We start from the raw sequence: 20,218 nt of genomic DNA on the forward strand, positions 1-20,218 counted from the left end.
AAATGTTCGCAAACTAATTATCAATCTTTTAAATTTTATAAATCCAGAAAGGTCAAGAAATTAATATTACAGAAAGATATTAAATTGTTTTAATTAAAGAATCGAGCGTTTAAAAAATATATAATAGCGTTATCTAGTAACAACAACTGTAACATACATTGGCAACAACTGAAACGTTACCCAATAGGTGACGCCATGGTTCATTTTAATGTGGCGCCGGTACCACACATATGCTATATATGTTGGTGTAAGCTACACTCTCGATGACTTATACTATACACTACATATAAGCGTTACTATTGGCGGATCAGCAACATATGTAATCATTAATATTTTAAAAAACAAAACCATTACAGTACAACTGCAAAGTTATGAAACTTAAAATATTTAACAGATATAATCGAATGCCCTGTATATAGGTATGTACACTAGTGTTTGTTCCAATTTCCAAATGGAATTACATTCAATGTATGTACATATTTCCATTGTAATAACATCGTAACATGTATTGTATTTCTGATCATTTTGACATCAAATTATTATAATTTTCCGAGATAATACAACAGTTTTCTTTATCGAATGTTTTAAGAAACAGTATAGATTTTTTAATACATCTTATATAAATTAAATACCGGTGTATGTGATTATCTATGGTCACTGGCTTAAAATACCGGTAAGGTATTTTTAAATATTTATTGTAGAACATTTATTGTTTAATAAATTTTACATATATATTTATTTGTATATAAAACAGTACAAGTATGTAACTTATTTGTGTATTAAATTAACCTCACTTTTATTTTATGTGCAGGATACGATTATTAAATTCCGAACACACTGATTTAGTTTGATTACACATTATTAAACAAACTGTTGTGTGATGAATACAGTACAATTAGGATCTTCATCTGAGGATGAGGATGATGTATATTTAAATTCTGTTGCAAAACTAAAAGGTATAGTAATCAATTTTATTGTCGAATTCTAATTCTTCTAATTTATTACAAAAAATTGGTTTACAGCTTTAAAAAAGCAAGCACCATCACATCCTAATAAAGTGACTGTCAAGGAGAACATAGTAACAATAGAAGAACAAACAGAAGGGTTGATAAAACAAATCTTATAAGATATTACTTTTTTTTAAAGTTTTACAACTTCTAATCATATTGTGATTCAGTTAATGCTTTTTTATACATAGAATATGTTAAAGCTGTATTTAGACTACTCTATGAAATCGCGTTTCATTTCAGAATTGCTCCTGTATTATTAGAAAGGCAATATATGAACACAAGATCTAGAAAAAGTATATCAGGTCGCACAACAAGAAGACACACACAAGTAAAAACCTTTACATGGAATATAATTAATGCAGTTTTATCCTAGTAAAACTTTTATTAATCATAGTTTACTATTAACTTTTTTAGGAGAAGAATTCATTAGATTATGATTCGGATTTGGAAATTGTGTCTGTAGAAAAAGAAGTAACTCCAGTACAAGAAAAGTCTGATTCCGTTACGGAATTAGTTGTGGAAGAGATTGTAGATTCTAGTGAAGATGAAAATTATGATGTAAATATCAAGATTCTTTGGCGATCAAAAGATCTGCATCGTTTGAACATTTGTAGAGTATGTTGCCAATTCTATTATAATCTATCATCATGTTGAAATCAAAGTTAATTAATCAGTTATTTACATCGTTCCAGAATGAAAATTTTCGGAAAATATTTGAGCATTTCGCAAATCTGGAAAAAGTCTCCGTAGATGACATTTTAATAACTAAAATGGATAGAGTAATTAAAAAAACTGATACGCCGGTTTCGATCAATTTATCCGTAATCGATATACTTGGTAAATTGATTATTACACTCTAAATGAAAAATTAAACCTTTCGTTCTGTTGTCATTACATACAAAATAAAAATATTTTTATAGAAGGAGGTGTCGTAAAGAAAAGTACTAAGGAAGAGACTTTGGATGAAGATATTCGTAGTATAAAAGTACAAACCACAAATAAGAAAAATCTAACAATATTAGTTAAACGTGATGAAACCTTCGAAAAGCTATGGCAAAAGTGTGCAGAAGAATTGAATGTTGAAGAATCAAAAATGAAACTATATTTTGATGGGGAACTGATTGCCATTACAGATACTCCTGATTCATTAGATATAGAGGATGAAGCTTGCTTTGATCTTCGATTGTCTTCCTAGTAAAATTTTATCTATTTATTTAAATATATTTAATAAAAATATTATACAAGTATAACAACATGAATATAAGAAATTGAGGAAACACATTTTAAAATTTTTATAGAAAATTTATATTTGATTTGTGTTACAGTACATTAAAATTTGTTATTAAGTAAATGAAATTAATTTATGTCAAAATTAATGGTGATCCTTCAGATGCTGGTAACTCTCTAGTTTCTTGAACTTCTACAATTTTACTTCTAATTATATTTCCCTCTGTGTCCGTTTCATCAATTGATATTAAAATATTTGAAATAACAGGCATCGATTTTCCTTCATAATTTTTTACTTCTAACCTTTCTTCCACTTCAGTACCTTCACAATCATCCCCTTCATCATCCAAATCTTCATATACCTTCAAGAAAAGTAGATTTATTTATTTGTTACCGTGTTTCCTGTTTTATTTTCTGTGCACATTTATTTGTATTACTTTACCTCCACTTGTGGAATAGCAGAATTTTTATTTAATCTGATATTATACTTTTTATTTTGAACTTTGGACTGTGTAGCTGAAGGATTGTTTTCCTCATCAACTGCTTCATATCTCACCATTTGTAATCTATAGCATCCATCATCATCATGAGTATACTGAAATCTTGTGTGTCCACTAGGTAACTGGAATCTATGTGCTTCAATCAAATGTTTTGTCAATCTATAGCTCTTTCTGTATTTTATTGGACATTCATGACAGCAATACCAACGTATTTGTGCACCATGCACTCGTTCTATATGCCTTAAAATATTGAAAAGATAAATTTGATACACTTATAAATATTCAATTATTTGGAATATCTTGAAATAAAGACAAATGTATTACCTATCAAGGGTATATGCACCCTTGCATGTATACAAACATCCCTCAAAATGACATGAAAAATTTGGTCCATTTGTATGAACTGACATATGTGAATCAAGATCTTGCTGAGACTTTGCAGCATGAGTACAAAGTTGACATGGAAAATTTCTGGTGGAAACATGTCGGTATCTTACATGCTTAGCTAAACTCGCTGGTGATTCACAACTCATATCGCAAAGACTGCATTTGTAATTAAAAACATGCAATCGCATATGATCTCTTAAGACTCCTTCCGTTGGATAAAATTTGTTGCAGTGAGAACATTTCAATCCCTGCACTGTTTATTAATTTTATGTTTTTATGGAAAATATGAAAATTATTATATTATATAAAAATATCTCAGTTATTATATTACTATTTTCAATATTTTAAATATGGTACCAAAAATTTGAAATTTTACTTTACCATCAATTGGGATTTGCCGTTTACAATGTATGAGAAATTTCGTGTTAGAAGCAAATGTAGCCCCACAGTCAGGACAAGCTACCATTTTTTCCTTTGTATGACGTCGCATATGATCCCTCAATTTATGTAAACTAGGATAGAAGCTTCCACAACCTGTCCATTTACATTCTAAGCCACCTTCAATTTTATTGCCTCTTGGGCTTTCTTCTATGTGAGCAGCTACATGATATAGATATAGTTGATAATTTCTAAAACATTTTAAACATTCTTCCCACCTACAAAGTAGGGGTGCTGGAAGATCCACAACATTTTTCCATTCTGAGTCTCGGCGACATTTCTATAACAAAAGGTTAAATTTCAAATGCTTTAGTGATCTTTCTAAATAATAAATTACGTAATTAAGAGAATTCAAAGTCGTTGTATAATTCCTTACGGGCAATTTAACTCGGGAACGAATATTTGAGCCAATACATTTCAATTTCGTGTGATAGCCATGATAATTCACGTGTCTTGATATCTCGTCGGGATCATTATTTTCATAAAAACAACCACTCCATTGACACACATAGACATCGATACCTTTTTCGTTGGTCCGTGTACCCAAATCAGATACATGTTGGGCCACGTGTTTCACAAACCTTTCAACGTGATTATTTTCATATTCGCAATCGGTCCATTCGCAAGACAAATGATAAACTTCGCGTTTCACTGGCAAACCAACTCGTCTCCTTTTCTTACCACTTTCCGATACAGAGTCAAACTCGGAATCCGTATTGCAACTGTCATCATCATCAGTTTGTTTCCTTTTTTGATGTACTTCATCGGTATAAGTAACATTTTTTTGAGATTCCACCCATTCATTGCACCGTTGCTGCACATCCTTACTAGTTATTAATTTTTTTACAAACTCAGCCATATTTATCAAATTTAATACTTATAGAAAAGTTATAGTTCTCATTTTATGAACGCGTGTATTTATATAATTTATTTAAGACTCAGCTATAAATATACGTCCTTTTTACTGTATTATTATATATCTATTTTTCCTTATTACATACATAGATAACAATAGTAAAAACTTAGAAATTAAAATCGTAATTTGAATCTCAATTTCGAATTCAAAACTACTACATAACGTTTAGTTCGTAACATCCACCTTAGAACACTTTTATCAATGCCTATGTTTAATATACATGTACGTTATGTACTTGGGTTTAAATACATAACCTGTTTGTAATTAAATACGTTCTAAAAATCAATGTAAAGTCTCGTATTTACGAAAGTTCTTGATATTTCACTGACGAATGTTAAAATGTTCATACCTAAACAAATATTGAAATTATTGGTTGCCTCAACAGAGAGAAGAAGAAGCTCAGTTCTTCCGTCACAAATATTACTGCACAGACACTTCAGTGAACGGAAAAAATGTTCTACAATTTATGCGCTTTCTTCTGGTCATTACACTGTTACTATATTAATTGAATAATACACTTTTATCACGAAACTACGTGAAAAAGATACTTCTAACATGCATATTATTTTGATACTCTTTTTACGACAAGTAACTTAGCATTCCGCCAATTTCGTTCGCGCATGCGTTCCGCAAGTTTAAAAATATTTTATGTTTATCATATCCATAAGAAATATATTAAAATGAAGCGGAAATGATATTTCTAATATTAAGTTTATAACAAAAACATTTCTTGAATAATATACAATTTTATTAATATTAAAAAATTGCAACAAACGCGTTAAAATTTCGTGCGTAATTTGATGAAGTAGATGATTGTAATGTTAGAACAAAATCATATTACACAAAATAGTTACAAGTCAGTCGTGCATTATTAATTAATATTTATTTCTAATTGTTACTTTCGTAATGTGCGGATTTATAAAAATGTGTACTATCCAAATATAAATCATATGCAAATAATAACATATTTTTCTGAAAAGCAATTCAAATATACCTAAATATATTATAATTTTATTATTGAAAATTTAACTTATAAATTTATCATTTAACAGGATATGGGAAATGTGGTGTAGCAGTAATTCGGATATCTGGTCCAGATGCATCAATTGCTTTACAAAAAATGACTAAAATATCAAATTTAGAACCTAGGAAGGCTGTCCTGAGAAAAATCTATGATCCTGAAACAAAAGAATTTTTAGATAAAGGCTTATGTCTTTGGTTTTCAGGTACTGTAACTAGTAATGATAAAGAAAGACTTCACTCATATACAGTAGTTATACAATTTCAGAACCCAATTCATTTACTGGGGAGAATTCTGTAGAATTTCATGTTCATGGTGGTCCTGCGATAGTAACATCAGTTCTTGAAGCACTTTCAAAATTGCATTTTCAACTTGCATCTCCTGGAGAATTTACAAAAAGAGCTTTTCTAAATGGAAAGATAGACTTAACTGAAGCAGAAGGTATAGGAGATCTAATTGATGCAGTAACTGAGAAACAACGCAAACAGGTGCATAATATAATACAAACACAATACTATCAACAATTTATTATATCATAATTGAGTACAAGAGTTGGATTAGATACTCTCTAAGTTTAACATGTTGATTATTTGTGCTTAACAGGCTTCTAGTCAAGCCAGTGGTTCTCTTCGCCGCCTCTACAACTCCTGGAGGATGATTCTTTTAAATTCACTTGCTAACTTGGAAGGTTATATTGATTTCTCTGAAGAACATAGTCTGGGTTGTAGTATTTTAGAAAATACAAAAACAACATTGCAAAATTTATGCACAGAAATTGAACAACACTTGTGTGATGGAAGAAAAGGAGAAATTTTGAGAAGTGGAGTACGCGTTGCAATTCTTGGAAAGCCAAATGTAGGAAAAAGTAGTCTTTTGAATCTCCTTTCTAGAAAAAATGCAGCCATTGTAACTTCACTTCCAGGCACAACAAGAGATGTTATAGAATTAACAACAGATATATGCGGTTATTCAACGATTCTTACAGATACTGCAGGAATTAGAAATGACCCAGAGAATGAAATAGAAGAGGAAGGTATCAGAAGAGCAAAAGAATGCACAAAAATAGCAAATCTTGTTATATGCTTAATCAGTGCAGAAATTGATCTCAAATGTTCTTATAAACAGTTCATAGAACATTACAAGAACCTTTTAGACATAAAAACAGACAATGTTCTAATCGTAGTTAACAAAGTGGATTTACTAGAAGAAAAAGAAATAGAAGAATGGAAAAACCACAATGCCATTCCAATTTCTTGTAAAACACAGGAAGGTTTACAACAACTTACAAATACATTAGGAGAATGTTTCAAAGAAATGTACATATTACAATATTTTAAAGTTTTACTAAAAGAGATATAAATTTATGATTATATAAATAAGACATAATAATAAGTTAAAATAGGATATAATCATTTTCAAATGTTTATTTAAAAAGTCTATACATAGATTTCACATTTAGTTATTTAAATTTTTTAATTACAGATGCGGTGATCCATCTGAAGAAAATCCTGTGATTAGTCATGCAAGATGTAGGAATCACTTAACAAATGTTGTAAAACACATTAAAGTATATTTAGAAAGGACAAAAATGCAGAATTATGATATGGCCATATCTATACAGGATATTAGATCTGCAGCAAGAGAATTAGGAAAAATAACAGGCTGCATTAGCAATGAGGAAGTCCTTGATATTATTTTTAAAAATTTTTGTGTTGGAAAATAAAAATAATTTTACACATGAAGTAATTAATGAAAATGTAACTAGAGAGGTGAAGACAATTACAAATAATATCTTAAAGACTATAATGATTTATTTGACAATATACCTTAGCATTTTTTCCTTATAATATAAAAATCTATGAAAAAAAAAATTTTTATTAAACATCTAGCTATCAACTTTCTTTTGTTTTGTCTTTATCTGTTTCCAAATGTGACACATCAACTTCATCCAAGTTTATATTCTGATCCTTCATAGCTTTCTAAAATATAAAATAACTGGATTAATTAACGTACAGTTTTTTTCTCCTTGAATGCTTATAGATATCATCGCATTAAAAAAAATATTCGGATAGTATTTTATTTCAGATTACATCACACAGTATAAAAAAGTGTAGAATGTAACATACTCTGCGGTTCTGCTGTTTTAGGTTATACTACTAAGAAGTTAGAAAAGTATATTCTTTACGAGTCCTGAATATTTAAATAATTTATTATTTATATATTAAAGACTTACTATTAAAAAGCATTATTAGATCTAAATTAACTATATTTAAAATGATTTTACACGTGGTTTAACAATGTTTTTGAGGTTAATGAACCATCAAATATTATAACTTTCCTAGACTTCAGTAACGTTTTTCTTTATTTTATGTATTTTAAAGTTATAAATTATGGTACTTATCGCTAATTTGCTTGTAAGAAGATCGTTAGGACAAAGCTTACATTATTTGGGGAAATAATAAAATCTTGTAAGTCATGTAATGAATCATTACTTTTTTTTAAACTTTAATAAAAAATTGTTTAAGCACTATTTTCAATATTTTAAAATGTTAGGAAATGATTAGTATGAGCATCGTTGTATGATGACACTTACCGCGACACAATCAGTATAAACTTTAAGTAAGGATGCACACTCGCTATCATCATAAATTCCATGCAAAAATTTTTCGGAGAACCAAACATTAAAGCAGTGATCGTATTTTCCTTTTAAGTCTTTGCAGGCTTCCATAATTTACAATTGCGTTTACTTCTATCGAATTTTTTAAACTCTTATCACTGTGTCATTCGCACGTGCACTTGTTAGTTCGAATATTAGTAGAACGAATACTTCATTTTCAAGTACTTCTTAATGTTGCATATAATTTTATCGCAAGACACACAGAAAAATTAATTTTTCAAGCTGACTAATTCAATGTAATTCAATGATATCTTTTGCATTACTTTACGGGAATTCAATACATGCATACACAGTACAAATCAATAATCAATGCTACATATAGATATAAAAAACGAGTCAAAATAGTGATCATCACATGTATGATTGTAGTAAGAACACATTATAAATACGAAATCTAAATATCAATTCAATTAAAAATAAATATGATAAATGTTTACAAATAAATTGTTTAGAACATAACACTTTGATTCATTGACAATTTTTATCGAAGTTTAAAAATAGTTTTTTTCGAAAACCACGTAATTTCATTTGCATAATTAAATTATTTATTAACTTAAAACGGCGATTTAGAAGAGTAAAAGGAGCTTAGTTACCTGCAGACATTGGTTGTATTCTTTGAAATGTTTAGAACACATTGAATCGTCGAAATCTCCTTTTAGAAATTTTTGGGAAAACCAAAGCTTAAAGCAGCTGTCGTACTCCCTTTTCAGATGATTACAAGCTTCCGCGATGCTGTTCATTTATCTTTCGAGTATGTCACTAATTTAATAAGGATAATTATATCGGAACGATTTCCTGCTATTTAAAAAGGCATTGTATTTCTAATAATATTGCTGACAGTTAATAAATTAAATATATATACAAAAATATTGTTTAAGCTTATAAAATGTGAACTATGATTTAATATTAACTGAACATTATTCAAACTGATTTTGAGTTTCGTTACATATATTATATGTATTCAATTGCGTACAATATTACTGTCGATTAAAATCGATCAATCGAACTGCGTTCTTCGTCAAGTGTTTCACGAGACAGTATGTGGTATTAATTTGATTAAGTCTGTTTATGTCGAAGGGATTATAATTTAATAACAAAATATGTTATTCAAGAAAAAAAATAGAAATTACTTACATCCAGATGTCCTTATCAAAAATGAAATCAACAAGATATTATTGTTGTATAGTCGTTATTTTGTGGTTATGTTAATGAATACTTTGCATCATTTAGTCAGTGGGTGATAGGTATCAACAGAGTCGTGCAACTAAATGTATGCACAATTTTTCCGTTAACACGATACTATCACCCTCTTGCGGTACGTGTTACTACTAATTGAATGATGCGCGGAAATTCAATATTTTTTTATGCATCTAGTACCAAATTAAATTGAACATCGAAGAATTTAAAATATTTGTCAATCTTATTCTTTTGGTTTGATCAAAATTCAGAGTGTTAAAAATTATTTAAGGAAATAAAATTTGTGTATATTTTTTGAGAAAATTATTTCATATTATTCACGTTATCTTCTAAAAAATACATTTATTTATAGTAACAATAATAACTTGGTTTTAACAAATTCCATTAAACTGTATCTTATTTACAAAACCATATGCGTTTTGTATTAAAAAATTAAATATTCATGAAGAAAATTTTGTGAAATAATAAAATTGTGTTAGCTATACTGCAATTATATCAGAAAGATTCGAATATTTAATTATTAATTATAATAATTTTTTTAGTATATCAAGTGGAACTTGCATTGTTTGGTCATCAACTAAAACAATATCAAATACTTCCATATATGATTCCAGGCTACTTTCAACCTAAAAAATAAAACATTTCTGCCGTTTTAATGGACTTATTCTCAGATAGTAATGTATTAGAACAAAATAATTCTGGTAAATATTTACAATAAGGGAGCACCTTAATGACCTCGACTATTAGAAAGTATTAATGTGACTCTATTATAAGCAGTACATTCATCAAAATTGTTTTGTTGATATTTTTTTAATAAAATAAATCTTGAAAACATGTGGTAAGGTAAAGCCATTTGAGGATTTCCGTCTGCTGTAAATATTTACCATGTCTGATACTTACATGATCATATAGAAAACCAATTTTTAATACTGCACCTACATCTTTCATGCCATCTACCATTGATGCATCACCCAAGCTGTCGCCCATTAGCAAAACATTTCTTCTTCTTTCAAGAATTTTGAAATATTCTTGTTCTATTGCATGTTCATTTTTGTTGAAGACATGAATCAGTCTTTTATTTCTGAATCCTACTATCTTTCCATCTTTGTATTTAAGGAAATTTGAAATTACCTTAACATCAAAATATTGTTATGTATACTCAGAACCTTGACATCAAAATGTAATTATTATACTATGTACTTTCCAGTGTGTTAATATGGTTGTTACCTTCACATTATTGAAGAGGACTCCTCTGTTTCTTAATATAGCTTCTACAACATCCCCTAAACCAGCACTAAATACCAGTATAGGAATATCAGCAGAATCCAATTTTGTAAAAATTTCTTGGGTACCATCTCGTAAGTCAGTACCATAAATTCTTGATACTTCTTCTATTTCAATAGGATCAAAAGGTATTTCTTTCAATATTTTTTCTGTTTCAATCATCCAATTAGTCATTTCTTCAGCCTTTACATTGATTGGTAAATATGGGTCAATTTCAATTGGTCTGTACTTTTTGTATAATCGATTTGATTCTTTTGAATATGTCTCTAAAAGTTGCTTACACTTACTGAAGACACCTGTAGTATCAAAGTTAAGACAAGATTTTTTATTTATTATTTTCAAATCATATTGTTATCTAAAATTTTTATATCAATTGAAAAAAAGCGTATTTACAGATCTTGACATACCAAAACTACTAAGAACCTTTTTACCATTAACATGTTGCTTTGTTAACGTCAAATCAAAATCTGTCACAATCTATAAAAGAAGTTTTACATTAATTTTCTTTTAAAAATATATGCAACTAACCTTGTAATAATTTAATAACATACCAAACTACATGAAATATTTATTGTAAACTATAATAAATAAATCATAATCATACCTGCAAAAAGTTAGTTCCATCTTTCAAAATTGTATTTATAATCGCCAAAAGACGTTTTTTATCTTTGATATAGACATTTTTCAATTTCAGTGTTGGAAACTGCATTAAAAAACGAAATTTGTTAAATTATTTAAAATTTTTAACGATCTAAAATTCTAATTATTTTTCAACGAACTATTTATTAAGAAATTGTACAATACGTTCCTAAAGATTGTTTAAATTACCGAATTATGTACACATTGAGCTAAAGTAAGTTACAGAATTGTATATAAGATTACCGTTACTGTTAAATTTTGTTCCCAATTTCTATTACTATGTTTGTGCATTACTCATAAAAATATTTCAAAGGCCTTTCCAAATTATAGAACCAAATTTTGCGCGAAGTTGTTGAAATAATGTCATCAAACAATTGTATTAGATTTACCTTTCTTAAGATTCATCATGATTGATTTTGTGGCAAAATCAAAGGTAATTTATATTTCAAATGCAATTTAATCATATTACAATTAATTTTTGTTAGTTAATTATTCTGCTGTCGTTATTTGACACAAGAATAGTACATATGTACACATGTGGTTCTTCATAGCACGTTACTTTTTGACACCATTAACGTTCACTTGTCATTTCCCGTTCTTTGTGTCAAAGTTCAAACAGCTTAGTAATTTTCAACAAAAAATTCGCAGACAATGGTACATAATATATGTTACATAAAACAGTATTGTTGTAGTTGTAGAGTTTTGTGTACTATTTCAATGCGTTATCTAAACGTCATTAAATTCATAAAATTATTATTATTATTTTATATTGTCAAAAATTCGGAGAATAGGTCTTATGAAAATTGTTACTATTAAGAAAATTTATTGATCATATGAAGGTTATGTGATGTTATATTGATCACCAACTTGAAATGGAACGAAGCTAAACATGATTGGTCAAGAGGGAACTCGCGTGAAATTTAAAATGCTTACGTCGTCCAAACTTATCTCGAAAGTCATGGTTCTTCTTTGCGCGACGGGACCACAGTCCCGCAGTCAACAGTCTGCTGCTATGTATTTCGTAGTTCAGCCGTTTTGCGAGACATTGAAGAGCCGCCACGGATTCGTATAACCAATCAGCTTCACTGTGAGTCACGTGACTTTGTACACCAATCATGTGACTTGCCCTTTCACTTGTTTTCCATTACGCGAATACTTTGATTCAATTTTCATACGCGAAGAAACTGACGAATAACGGTAATTATTTTTATAAAAACAAGTTTTATATTGAAAAAATATGTAGGTATTATTAATTAAGATCATACAGTAACGTCATATTTCTTTCATAGATTATTTAATAATACTAGCAAATACTAATATAATCTTTTCTATAATAATCGAACTCTTTATATTTCCTTATAAATATACGTACATTTAATTTTTATTGTTAACGTATGAAATATTTATACAGGGTGAGTCAAAAGAAACAGAATATGATATATTTTTCTTAGATTTAAACATCAAAGATTGCTACTAGAAACTTGTATTAATAAAGAAGTGTTATTACATATCTCTTTTATTTAATTTTTAAGATGACATTAAAGATTGCATTTATAATGAAAAAAATATGACATCAAAACAGTTTTACAAGTTTGAATCTGTATTTATATACAAACTATGATTATAATCTGATTTGAGAGTATAGAACCAGAAGGTGTATTTTTATTTTCTATTTTCTCATTTATTTTTTAATAATATATTAATATGTATTTCAGAGTTCAATATCATTCGACAGTCGTGATGTTATATGTGCATTTATGCCATTTGTCAACACTGGATACAGGTATAGTACAAAATAGTTGCCATCTGCTTTTTGTGACTCATCCACATATATATATACAGAATGCCTTACCTAAAATAAATCACGCAAAAATATCTCTCACCATTATTTATAATACTACATGAAATCATTTTATATGTAATTTGAATGACCTTGAAGGTCAAATAGACTGCAAAGTCATCAATGTCTTAATTTTGTATGCAATAGCATATCTTGTTTCTTACACATTGTAAGTGGCATTCAAATATATCTACAAACGTATAGCATAAAATTGCATATACATATAATAAGTATAGAAAGAAATACTTTAGTCGTTTATTTTGAGTTAGTTATGCATCCTCTATATGAAGAGTGTATCATGTGGGTATAATTTCACTAGTGGGAGATACAATGAAACGTGTTGAAAAATGTTTAATAACATTCTGTCCGTCATTTTTGTGTTCACACCACTACTGCAATTATGATTACATATTATGGTACATTCTCTCTCTATACATATATATAAAAAAGATATATGTATATACATATAATTATATATATATATTTATAATTATCAATCCTATTACTAAAACGATTGTTATTAATATCGTAGAATGTTATCGATACTCGAATGAGTGTTTCACTGCTACCATTGTAAAGATTTCATGGCCGAATGATAACTCGGACTATGCTGAGAGTAGAATTGCGTGTACCACCGGCGATAGGATATAATGCTTCTGTCTTCTTTTACCAAGAGCGGCTGCTTTTCGAATTTCTTTCGATTCCAGATAGCCACGTCCCTTTCGAACATCAAACTTTCTCCTAAGAATATGATTAAGGCGTACGGGGAGAGCAATGCCGGAGCGTAAATTACATGAACCACCTAATAACATTAGGAAAGTGAAGATAATATTAGTAAGATTAATAAATGTGTTACAATATATAATGTCGGAAAAGTTTAATATCTCTTAACCGTTATCGGACTATGTCTTATTAGGTTTGAATGTCTGACGTCCGACAAGGGTTAAAAATAGTTAAATATGTGCCTTAATATGTTAGATATAAAAAATTGTTAAAATACAGATCGAATGTTTGCCCATACTTCGTAAACCTGCTCGTGTTAAACTGATTTGTAAATTTCCAGGGTAATTTACAAATGCACTTATTTTATAGGGTATGCGATTGTATTAATAAATAATAATGAAACTGTTTATTTATAAGATACTACCTTTTGCAGAAGAGGTTCCATTGGTGTCACCGTCTGCAATATACATAACGGGCCAAAAAATGTCTCCATCATCATTTCCACGTATCCTGGGCCGATTTGCTGGACGTGGACATCCAAGTGCCAGAGTTTGTATTTTTCAAAGATTATTAGGGTGTGCCTTAACGTTGTATAAGCTCTGTGATTCATATTCTCCCCATTGTTCTTCTCATCCACTTCGGTGGATTTATTTTCTGATAGGGAACTATGAGGTGTCCAACCGATGTTCGTCCAGGAATGTCGGGCGATCTTTGCAAGTGGATGGATAAAGTTTGATAACACCGCTGGTCCATGAACAGCGCTTAAATGTGCCGTATCTGCGCCATTTTCAGCAACTTCCTGCAACAAAACCAATATCATCATTTCCATTCCTGGGGAAAGAAAGTTTTAATGGTAACATTAGAAAATGTTTTTCGAATTGTCATTATTCCGATAGTTGGTGCAATTCAAATTTATTTTATTAACTGTTCAAAATGTTCAACATTAGTCTCTAAACATTTAGCAATGTCATGATTGATTTATCCAAACTTAGACTTTGACTTCTACTGAAACTGACCTGTATGTGACAGTTGATAAGATACTCGTTTCGACCCTGATAACGCCACGTGCGATTCGAAACATTGCTGACTGTCTGTGGCTGCCAGGTGGGTTCTAATCCTTCTGCGTGATACCAAACGAATATAATTCCATTCACTTCGCAACACTTCCATGTCTTTGTCCTCGCGATATGTGGCACTGTACAATGGCAAATATCGAATAGACTTATATTTAAAGTAAGAATGAACAGTATTAAATAGTACAATTAGATTTATTTAGAAAATTCAAACTCTATTAGCGTTATAAAAATTCACAGATGCTAGTAAAAAGTTACCTTTATCGGCGTATGGTATGTAATTGCATTTTCCATCGGAACCGCGAAACTGCCATCCGTGGAAAGGACATTCTAAACAATCCCCTTTGACCCGGCCACCCTCGGCCATATTGGCGCCAAGGTGAGGACAGTAAGCATTTAAAATCCTCACCGTCCCGTTATCTGTTCTTTAAACGAACAGACTGCTGTTAATTCAACCCATTTGATCGAACGCAACCGAATTGTAGCATAAATGTCGAAATACCTGAATGCGGCGAAATTTTCGCCAAGCGCTGCCACGTGTTTCACCTGACCACTAACTAATTGAAAGCTCTCTAAGAGTGCGAACCAACCGTTCGGATAAACTGGAGGAAGTTTGCCCAGTTTCCGTTTTTTTGACTCTAAGTGATTAGCGAGCATTGTTTTGCTATTGCCTTGTATTCTGAGGTCCTGCAAGCGGAGCGAAAGAGATTAGATCGCTTCTTAACAAAAGAGAAATAATTAAGATTTTCGATCGTGACATTATGTTAGCACCACTTGCCATTATTTTTAGATTAGTGTAAATTTCTGTTTGCAGTAGTTTGAATAGTTTACATATGTGTTTATAATGTCAGTGGAATTATAATAAACTGAATATTATAAATTAAAAGCAATTGTAAGGGACTCGAACGATATCGTTTAGTTAATAGCAACACGTGGACGATCATTCTGAGAGATTTAATTCAAACAATGCTCAACCTCTATTGAAATATGCTTCGAAGTATTGAAGATTCGACGCTTTTCTTTCGAAGCGTATCACAAGTCGCTGATGCGAGGAAAAAGGATTCTTCTAGTTCTACAGTGTCACGCGTTAACACAATCTGCAAACATAATGTCATCGTACCAGTTTTACGCGTTGCCTGTGTCAAACTATACCGACAAACGAATAAAAACAAAGATAATAAAAATTTGTAATTCGTAAAATTTATATACACGTTTTTTTATGGAAACTAAACAGTGTTTTAAAAAACAGCAATCACTTCCGAAGCGTAAAATTGATGCGTAACTTCGTCGCAGACTCGTCCGATTTCTATTGAAATTTAATGCTAATTCTATGGTAAATTAATGCAAACATCGTCTGATATAAACTAGTCCAGAATAATACGTGATAGTAACAACAGATAAACGTGTCCACGTTAGTGCAGTAAATAAAAATCGCTTGTGATTTAAAAGAATCTCAAATTTTGGAATACAGGCTGTCTTGCGATGGATGGTTAAAAGCGAAAACAGGTTCGGAACATTGTTCAGTTGAAAATACAGTTGAACAGAACTTAATATTGCTTATCAAATCGTCCAAATACGAGATCAATTACGGCATATAAAAAATAAAGAAGTTAGCTTACAATTACTACACGTGCACACGACCAGACTGTTCAAAAAATTAATTAGTTAATAATTATATTAAAGCAACGTAACTCGTATTATTTTTTCAATATATTTAAATTATGTCACACGTCTGTCCCTAGGTCAACAGAAGAGCTCAAAGGAAATAGCTTATGACAAGTTTGTATTTGTTACAATGTCCTACGATTGGTAGACCACTAAGTTTTTAAAGGACTGAGGACGCCAGTTAAATACATCATATGTATAAGTAGGTAAGCCGGGCAGATGGTATTGAGGACTCACCTTGATCAAGTTCATCTTGAACAAATAGGGAGCGAGGAGTATACCAAAAAGCAGAAGAAAAGCACCACCAAGGTACCACCATCCGGCCATTGCTGTCTTCTTTACCCTCTGCCCCCGAACGAAGAAGAGCAAGTGCACTCTAAAAACTTGTCCCTCTGGAACACCTTCGTAGCCACCTCTCTTACTCCTCGCACTCACCGTCTTTCTCTCTTCTTTTCCCTCCTTCCTTTTTTCGCTCCACCATCCACCATCCGCCTCTTCCTTTTTTCCTTTCCTTGCCTTCTCTCTTCAGTCAGCGCCAACTTCGCGCTCTCGCTTCTTCCTTTCCTTCCTTTCTCCTTCACTCTCCCTTTTTCTTCTCCTCTCTATTCCCTTCCCTGCGTTATCATTCTCCCCTTGCGCCCCTCTTCCTCCCGCGTTTGCTATCCGTCTTTTTCTATTCCTTCTTTCCTCTTTCCCGCTCGATATTTTCCCTCTTTTTCTACGCTTCCTCCTCTTCGTTCTCTTCGTCTACTCTTTGCACCTGTTCACGGCCTCCCTTCCCTTCTATTCAATATTTCTCCCTACACGTGAGATTGACGCGTTTTCGATACTTGGCAGGTGTACCCGACTTCTTGAACTCGGACCTTGTCTTCTTCTGACAAATATCCCGGATCCGGCGCGATGTTCTACTCGGAATAAGATCGAGAAACCAGCGTTGGAATCGATGGATCACGATGGCAGACAATAAATGCTGGGATCGTCGGATCATGGATCCGTCGCTTCTTTGGCAGTTCTTAATTTTCACGGGATGTTTTCCACTACCGAAGCGAGTTCAGAATTTCTGAAATTTCGGTGGATAGTAGATGGCGGTAGGAAGTTATTACAGAGTCCTGGTCTATTTTTCAGACTCACCTTTTTTTCACGAATACTTTATCTGTTAATGTGAATTAATAATGTAAATAGGTATGCCTCTTTTCACTATTCTCTTTAACGATATTGGTCCTCGACAGAATTCTTCTTCTTCCGTTTTGGTTAATAATGATTACAAAGTATTCTCTTCGCGGTCCTTTCGTGTTTCTGTCACTTTCTGTCGAAAATGAATTCAGCGTACTGGTTCTGAAGGTTCCACTAGCCACTGAAGCGACGACGGGACCAATGTAGAACACGATAGAATGAAATGCTGGGAATGAAGGGGCTTGAGAAGCGCGCGGAAGGTCCTTGCAGAGACTGATTCTGAACCCTCGATCGTTTTTCGAACGACTGAGCCACTTCATACCTAAGACACAGCCTTTTATACCTTCCTGAGGTAGACCACCTTCTTCGACATTCATAAGTCTCTATCAGGAGTCATCTGTATTATTATTATCAAGAGCCGTATACATATATATGTGTACGTATTTTCTTCTTGTTTTCCATTTCTCTTTACATTATATCTTCAATTAAAATAAAAATTTCGTAAACAACATCATTGCAGCTTTGTAAGCCTTGCAACCCGGTCGAATGAATTTGGTTAGAATGCTACTTTTTAATTAGGTCGTAAGCTGCATCTTTTATTAATGCGTTAACGAAATTTCGATTTTCAATAATAATTGAATTATAATATAACTGATTTGCGCAATAGGCTATGACGTTAGACATTCATAAACACGAACAAACAACGCGTTGCCGCGTCACATTCATTCGAGAGATTCCGGAATATTTGTTGGCTTCGAATCTCGTATACGTATATGTTATTGTTTTCGAGTCGTCCAGTCGATCTTACGCGATCCACATCGGTCACTAGATTTATCAGTTCCGTGCACTGTGTAGGTCAAAACCGATTTCCAAGTCCTTGTTGCATATCTCCGGTACGATCGCGAATCGTTCTGCGTCTGCTTACCCTCTTTGCCTTTTCTCTTCCAGGTTTCGATTTTATCGGTTTTAGTTATCGGTCCCCGTGACCGTTTCCATCCACAGCACCCGGTTTTTCCACATTTATTTCCCTGTTAACCGCTCTTCTTTGATTTACGCATCTGTCGCCAACGGTCAGCGCTGCGCCGTCACGGGCTACGATTTTCTCTGACTTCCCGTGGCTCTCAAAAGGCGCCGCCGCCGTGTCTTTTTCGAAAATGCTCCGTTCTCCCCTACGGGAATATCTTCGAGAATGGGAAGGGCGGAAAATAGAAAAAGGGGAATGAAGGATGGCCCATTAAATATATTTTTATGTTTGTTTTTTATTCTGTATCTTTATACACGTTACACAAGACGCAGAGTTGTCCATGTGACGATTTTGTTCGTTTACATACGCGCAATAAAAAACAATTCTTTCTCTCGTTGTTCATTAATGTTAACAACGTTCGTAGTCATAGCATACCGTAGAAAGATCGATACAATTCGATAGATTAATAATTAAAATTCACTCGTACACACGTAGCAATAGGTAGTACATATAAGCAGACACGCAGATGTTTATGCAAATACAGATTTTTACAAATGACCAAAGATCGAAATCACAAGTTCTGTGTTTTCTCGAAAATTTTATCAAAGCCCGACCGAAAGCGAAAATCTTTCACGATTCTTTTGAATTTATTAGTGCATCGAATTTCAAACCATAAAATATTCTGTGAATGCATAAAATCAGCTGTTTATGAGTAAGCGCAATAATTATGAACTATACGCGGTCGTATCAGCACGCGAAAACCCTAATGGCGTGATTACGCGATCGCTTTGTCGGTGGAAACACTTTTGATCTACATTATTTACTATTTCATCGAACTTACGACTGAAAAAGAAAATAATATAACTTTCGAGCAACAGAAGCGAGATATCAATGACAAGATAAACGAAATCAGTTCTCCTCGTTTGTTTATCTTGTAGCCAATGGCGGCGTTCGTATGTATGGTGATCGAGCATCAACGTGATTCAACGACCACAAAGTGAATATGTTAATTAATCAATAAATAAATAAACAAATCGAGCTGACCGTCGATTTGTTTATATATTGTTGTCTGGAATACAAATGTTTGTATACAAACAGGAATGCGTCTGTTCGATCAAGAACGAATGTTTTAAGAAATTGATCGAGTAACAAAGTCGAAGGCACTATGGTGAGAACCAAAAGAAAAAACGAAAACAATGAGAAAAAGCTGAAACAACAAAAACAGAGAACAATGTTTTCCTCGTGTAACCAATAACGTTATGTATAACAAATTTCAACAATAACACAGATTTGTTTCCAGTAAAAACAATGAACAACTGTAAACAACGTTTTTTAACCAGATATTTAACACAAACAAAGGCGTTCGAGCTGAACATTTTTTTTTATGAACGTATATTTTACATGGAAACTAATTTTTACGCATAATGTGTGTATTCTTTTAAACACTTTACATGTAAAAATTGTGGCGCTTCCGACCTAAAATA

General features: G+C 31.7%; 6 protein-coding genes across 11 annotated transcripts; 2 read left to right on the top strand and 4 right to left on the bottom strand.

The window, feature by feature from the left end:
• The first annotated feature begins 274 nt into the window (after positions 1 to 274).
• Rad60 (DNA repair protein Rad60) lies at positions 275 to 2,464 on the top strand. 2 transcript variants are annotated; one of them, XM_078180171.1, is made up of 7 exons: positions 275 to 419; positions 812 to 956; positions 1,023 to 1,104; positions 1,251 to 1,338; positions 1,425 to 1,625; positions 1,703 to 1,847; positions 1,931 to 2,464. In XM_078180171.1, the coding sequence occupies exons 2-7, from the start codon at positions 881 to 883 to the stop codon at positions 2,203 to 2,205; spliced, it is 867 nt and encodes a 288-aa protein (XP_078036297.1). In that variant the 5' UTR covers positions 275 to 419; positions 812 to 880; the 3' UTR covers positions 2,206 to 2,464. The 2 variants fall into 2 exon arrangements, with proteins under 2 accessions (XP_078036297.1, XP_078036298.1); XM_078180172.1 differs by lacking the exon at positions 275 to 419 and adding an exon at positions 439 to 673.
• Hinfp (Histone H4 transcription factor) lies at positions 2,300 to 4,813 on the bottom strand. Its single transcript, XM_078180165.1, has 5 exons — positions 3,939 to 4,813; positions 3,506 to 3,842; positions 3,062 to 3,377; positions 2,680 to 2,977; positions 2,300 to 2,599 (listed from the first exon to the last, which is right to left on the bottom strand). Exons 1-5 carry the CDS (start codon positions 4,419 to 4,421, stop codon positions 2,372 to 2,374), a joined length of 1,662 nt encoding a protein of 553 aa, XP_078036291.1. The 5' UTR covers positions 4,422 to 4,813; the 3' UTR covers positions 2,300 to 2,371.
• A 4-nt stretch (positions 4,814 to 4,817) lies between these two features.
• Positions 4,818 to 7,354, top strand: LOC144469664 (tRNA modification GTPase MnmE). 2 transcript variants are annotated; one of them, XM_078180167.1, is made up of 5 exons: positions 4,818 to 4,959; positions 5,531 to 5,704; positions 5,767 to 5,987; positions 6,103 to 6,815; positions 6,982 to 7,354. In XM_078180167.1, the coding sequence occupies exons 1-5, from the start codon at positions 4,818 to 4,820 to the stop codon at positions 7,220 to 7,222; spliced, it is 1,491 nt and encodes a 496-aa protein (XP_078036293.1). In that variant the 3' UTR covers positions 7,223 to 7,354. The 2 variants fall into 2 exon arrangements, with proteins under 2 accessions (XP_078036293.1, XP_078036294.1); XM_078180168.1 differs by lacking the exon at positions 4,818 to 4,959 and adding an exon at positions 5,085 to 5,334.
• On the bottom strand, positions 7,293 to 9,457 carry LOC144469668 (TP53-regulated inhibitor of apoptosis 1). Of its 4 annotated transcripts, none has more exons than XM_078180174.1 (3): positions 9,311 to 9,457; positions 8,770 to 8,935; positions 7,293 to 7,478 (listed from the first exon to the last, which is right to left on the bottom strand). In XM_078180174.1, exons 2-3 carry the CDS (start codon positions 8,914 to 8,916, stop codon positions 7,392 to 7,394), a joined length of 234 nt encoding a protein of 77 aa, XP_078036300.1. In that variant the 5' UTR covers positions 8,917 to 8,935; positions 9,311 to 9,457; the 3' UTR covers positions 7,293 to 7,391. The 4 variants fall into 4 exon arrangements, with proteins under 4 accessions (XP_078036300.1, XP_078036303.1, XP_078036299.1 ...); XM_078180177.1 differs by having other exon boundaries at positions 8,770 to 8,971; positions 9,311 to 9,454; XM_078180173.1 differs by having other exon boundaries at positions 8,770 to 8,974; positions 9,311 to 9,453.
• Positions 9,458 to 9,690: 233 nt separating this feature from the next.
• Positions 9,691 to 12,364, bottom strand: Cn-iiib (cytosolic 5'-nucleotidase IIIB). The gene is made up of 6 exons (XM_078180170.1): positions 12,230 to 12,364; positions 11,262 to 11,360; positions 11,065 to 11,134; positions 10,601 to 10,953; positions 10,274 to 10,504; positions 9,691 to 9,999 (listed from the first exon to the last, which is right to left on the bottom strand). The coding sequence occupies exons 1-6, from the start codon at positions 12,254 to 12,256 to the stop codon at positions 9,898 to 9,900; spliced, it is 882 nt and encodes a 293-aa protein (XP_078036296.1). The 5' UTR covers positions 12,257 to 12,364; the 3' UTR covers positions 9,691 to 9,897.
• Positions 12,365 to 13,701: 1,337 nt separating this feature from the next.
• On the bottom strand, positions 13,702 to 17,108 carry Nvd (cholesterol 7-desaturase nvd). The gene is made up of 6 exons (XM_078180169.1): positions 16,835 to 17,108; positions 15,435 to 15,619; positions 15,191 to 15,357; positions 14,876 to 15,054; positions 14,284 to 14,658; positions 13,702 to 13,938 (listed from the first exon to the last, which is right to left on the bottom strand). The coding sequence occupies exons 1-6, from the start codon at positions 16,922 to 16,924 to the stop codon at positions 13,702 to 13,704; spliced, it is 1,233 nt and encodes a 410-aa protein (XP_078036295.1). The 5' UTR covers positions 16,925 to 17,108.
• Between the last annotated feature and the right edge of the window lie 3,110 nt (positions 17,109 to 20,218).

The sequence above is a fragment of the Augochlora pura genome, chromosome 5 (assembly GCF_028453695.1).
Source record: "Augochlora pura isolate Apur16 chromosome 5, APUR_v2.2.1, whole genome shotgun sequence".
In the NCBI taxonomy this organism is placed as follows: domain Eukaryota; kingdom Metazoa; phylum Arthropoda; class Insecta; order Hymenoptera; family Halictidae; genus Augochlora; species Augochlora pura.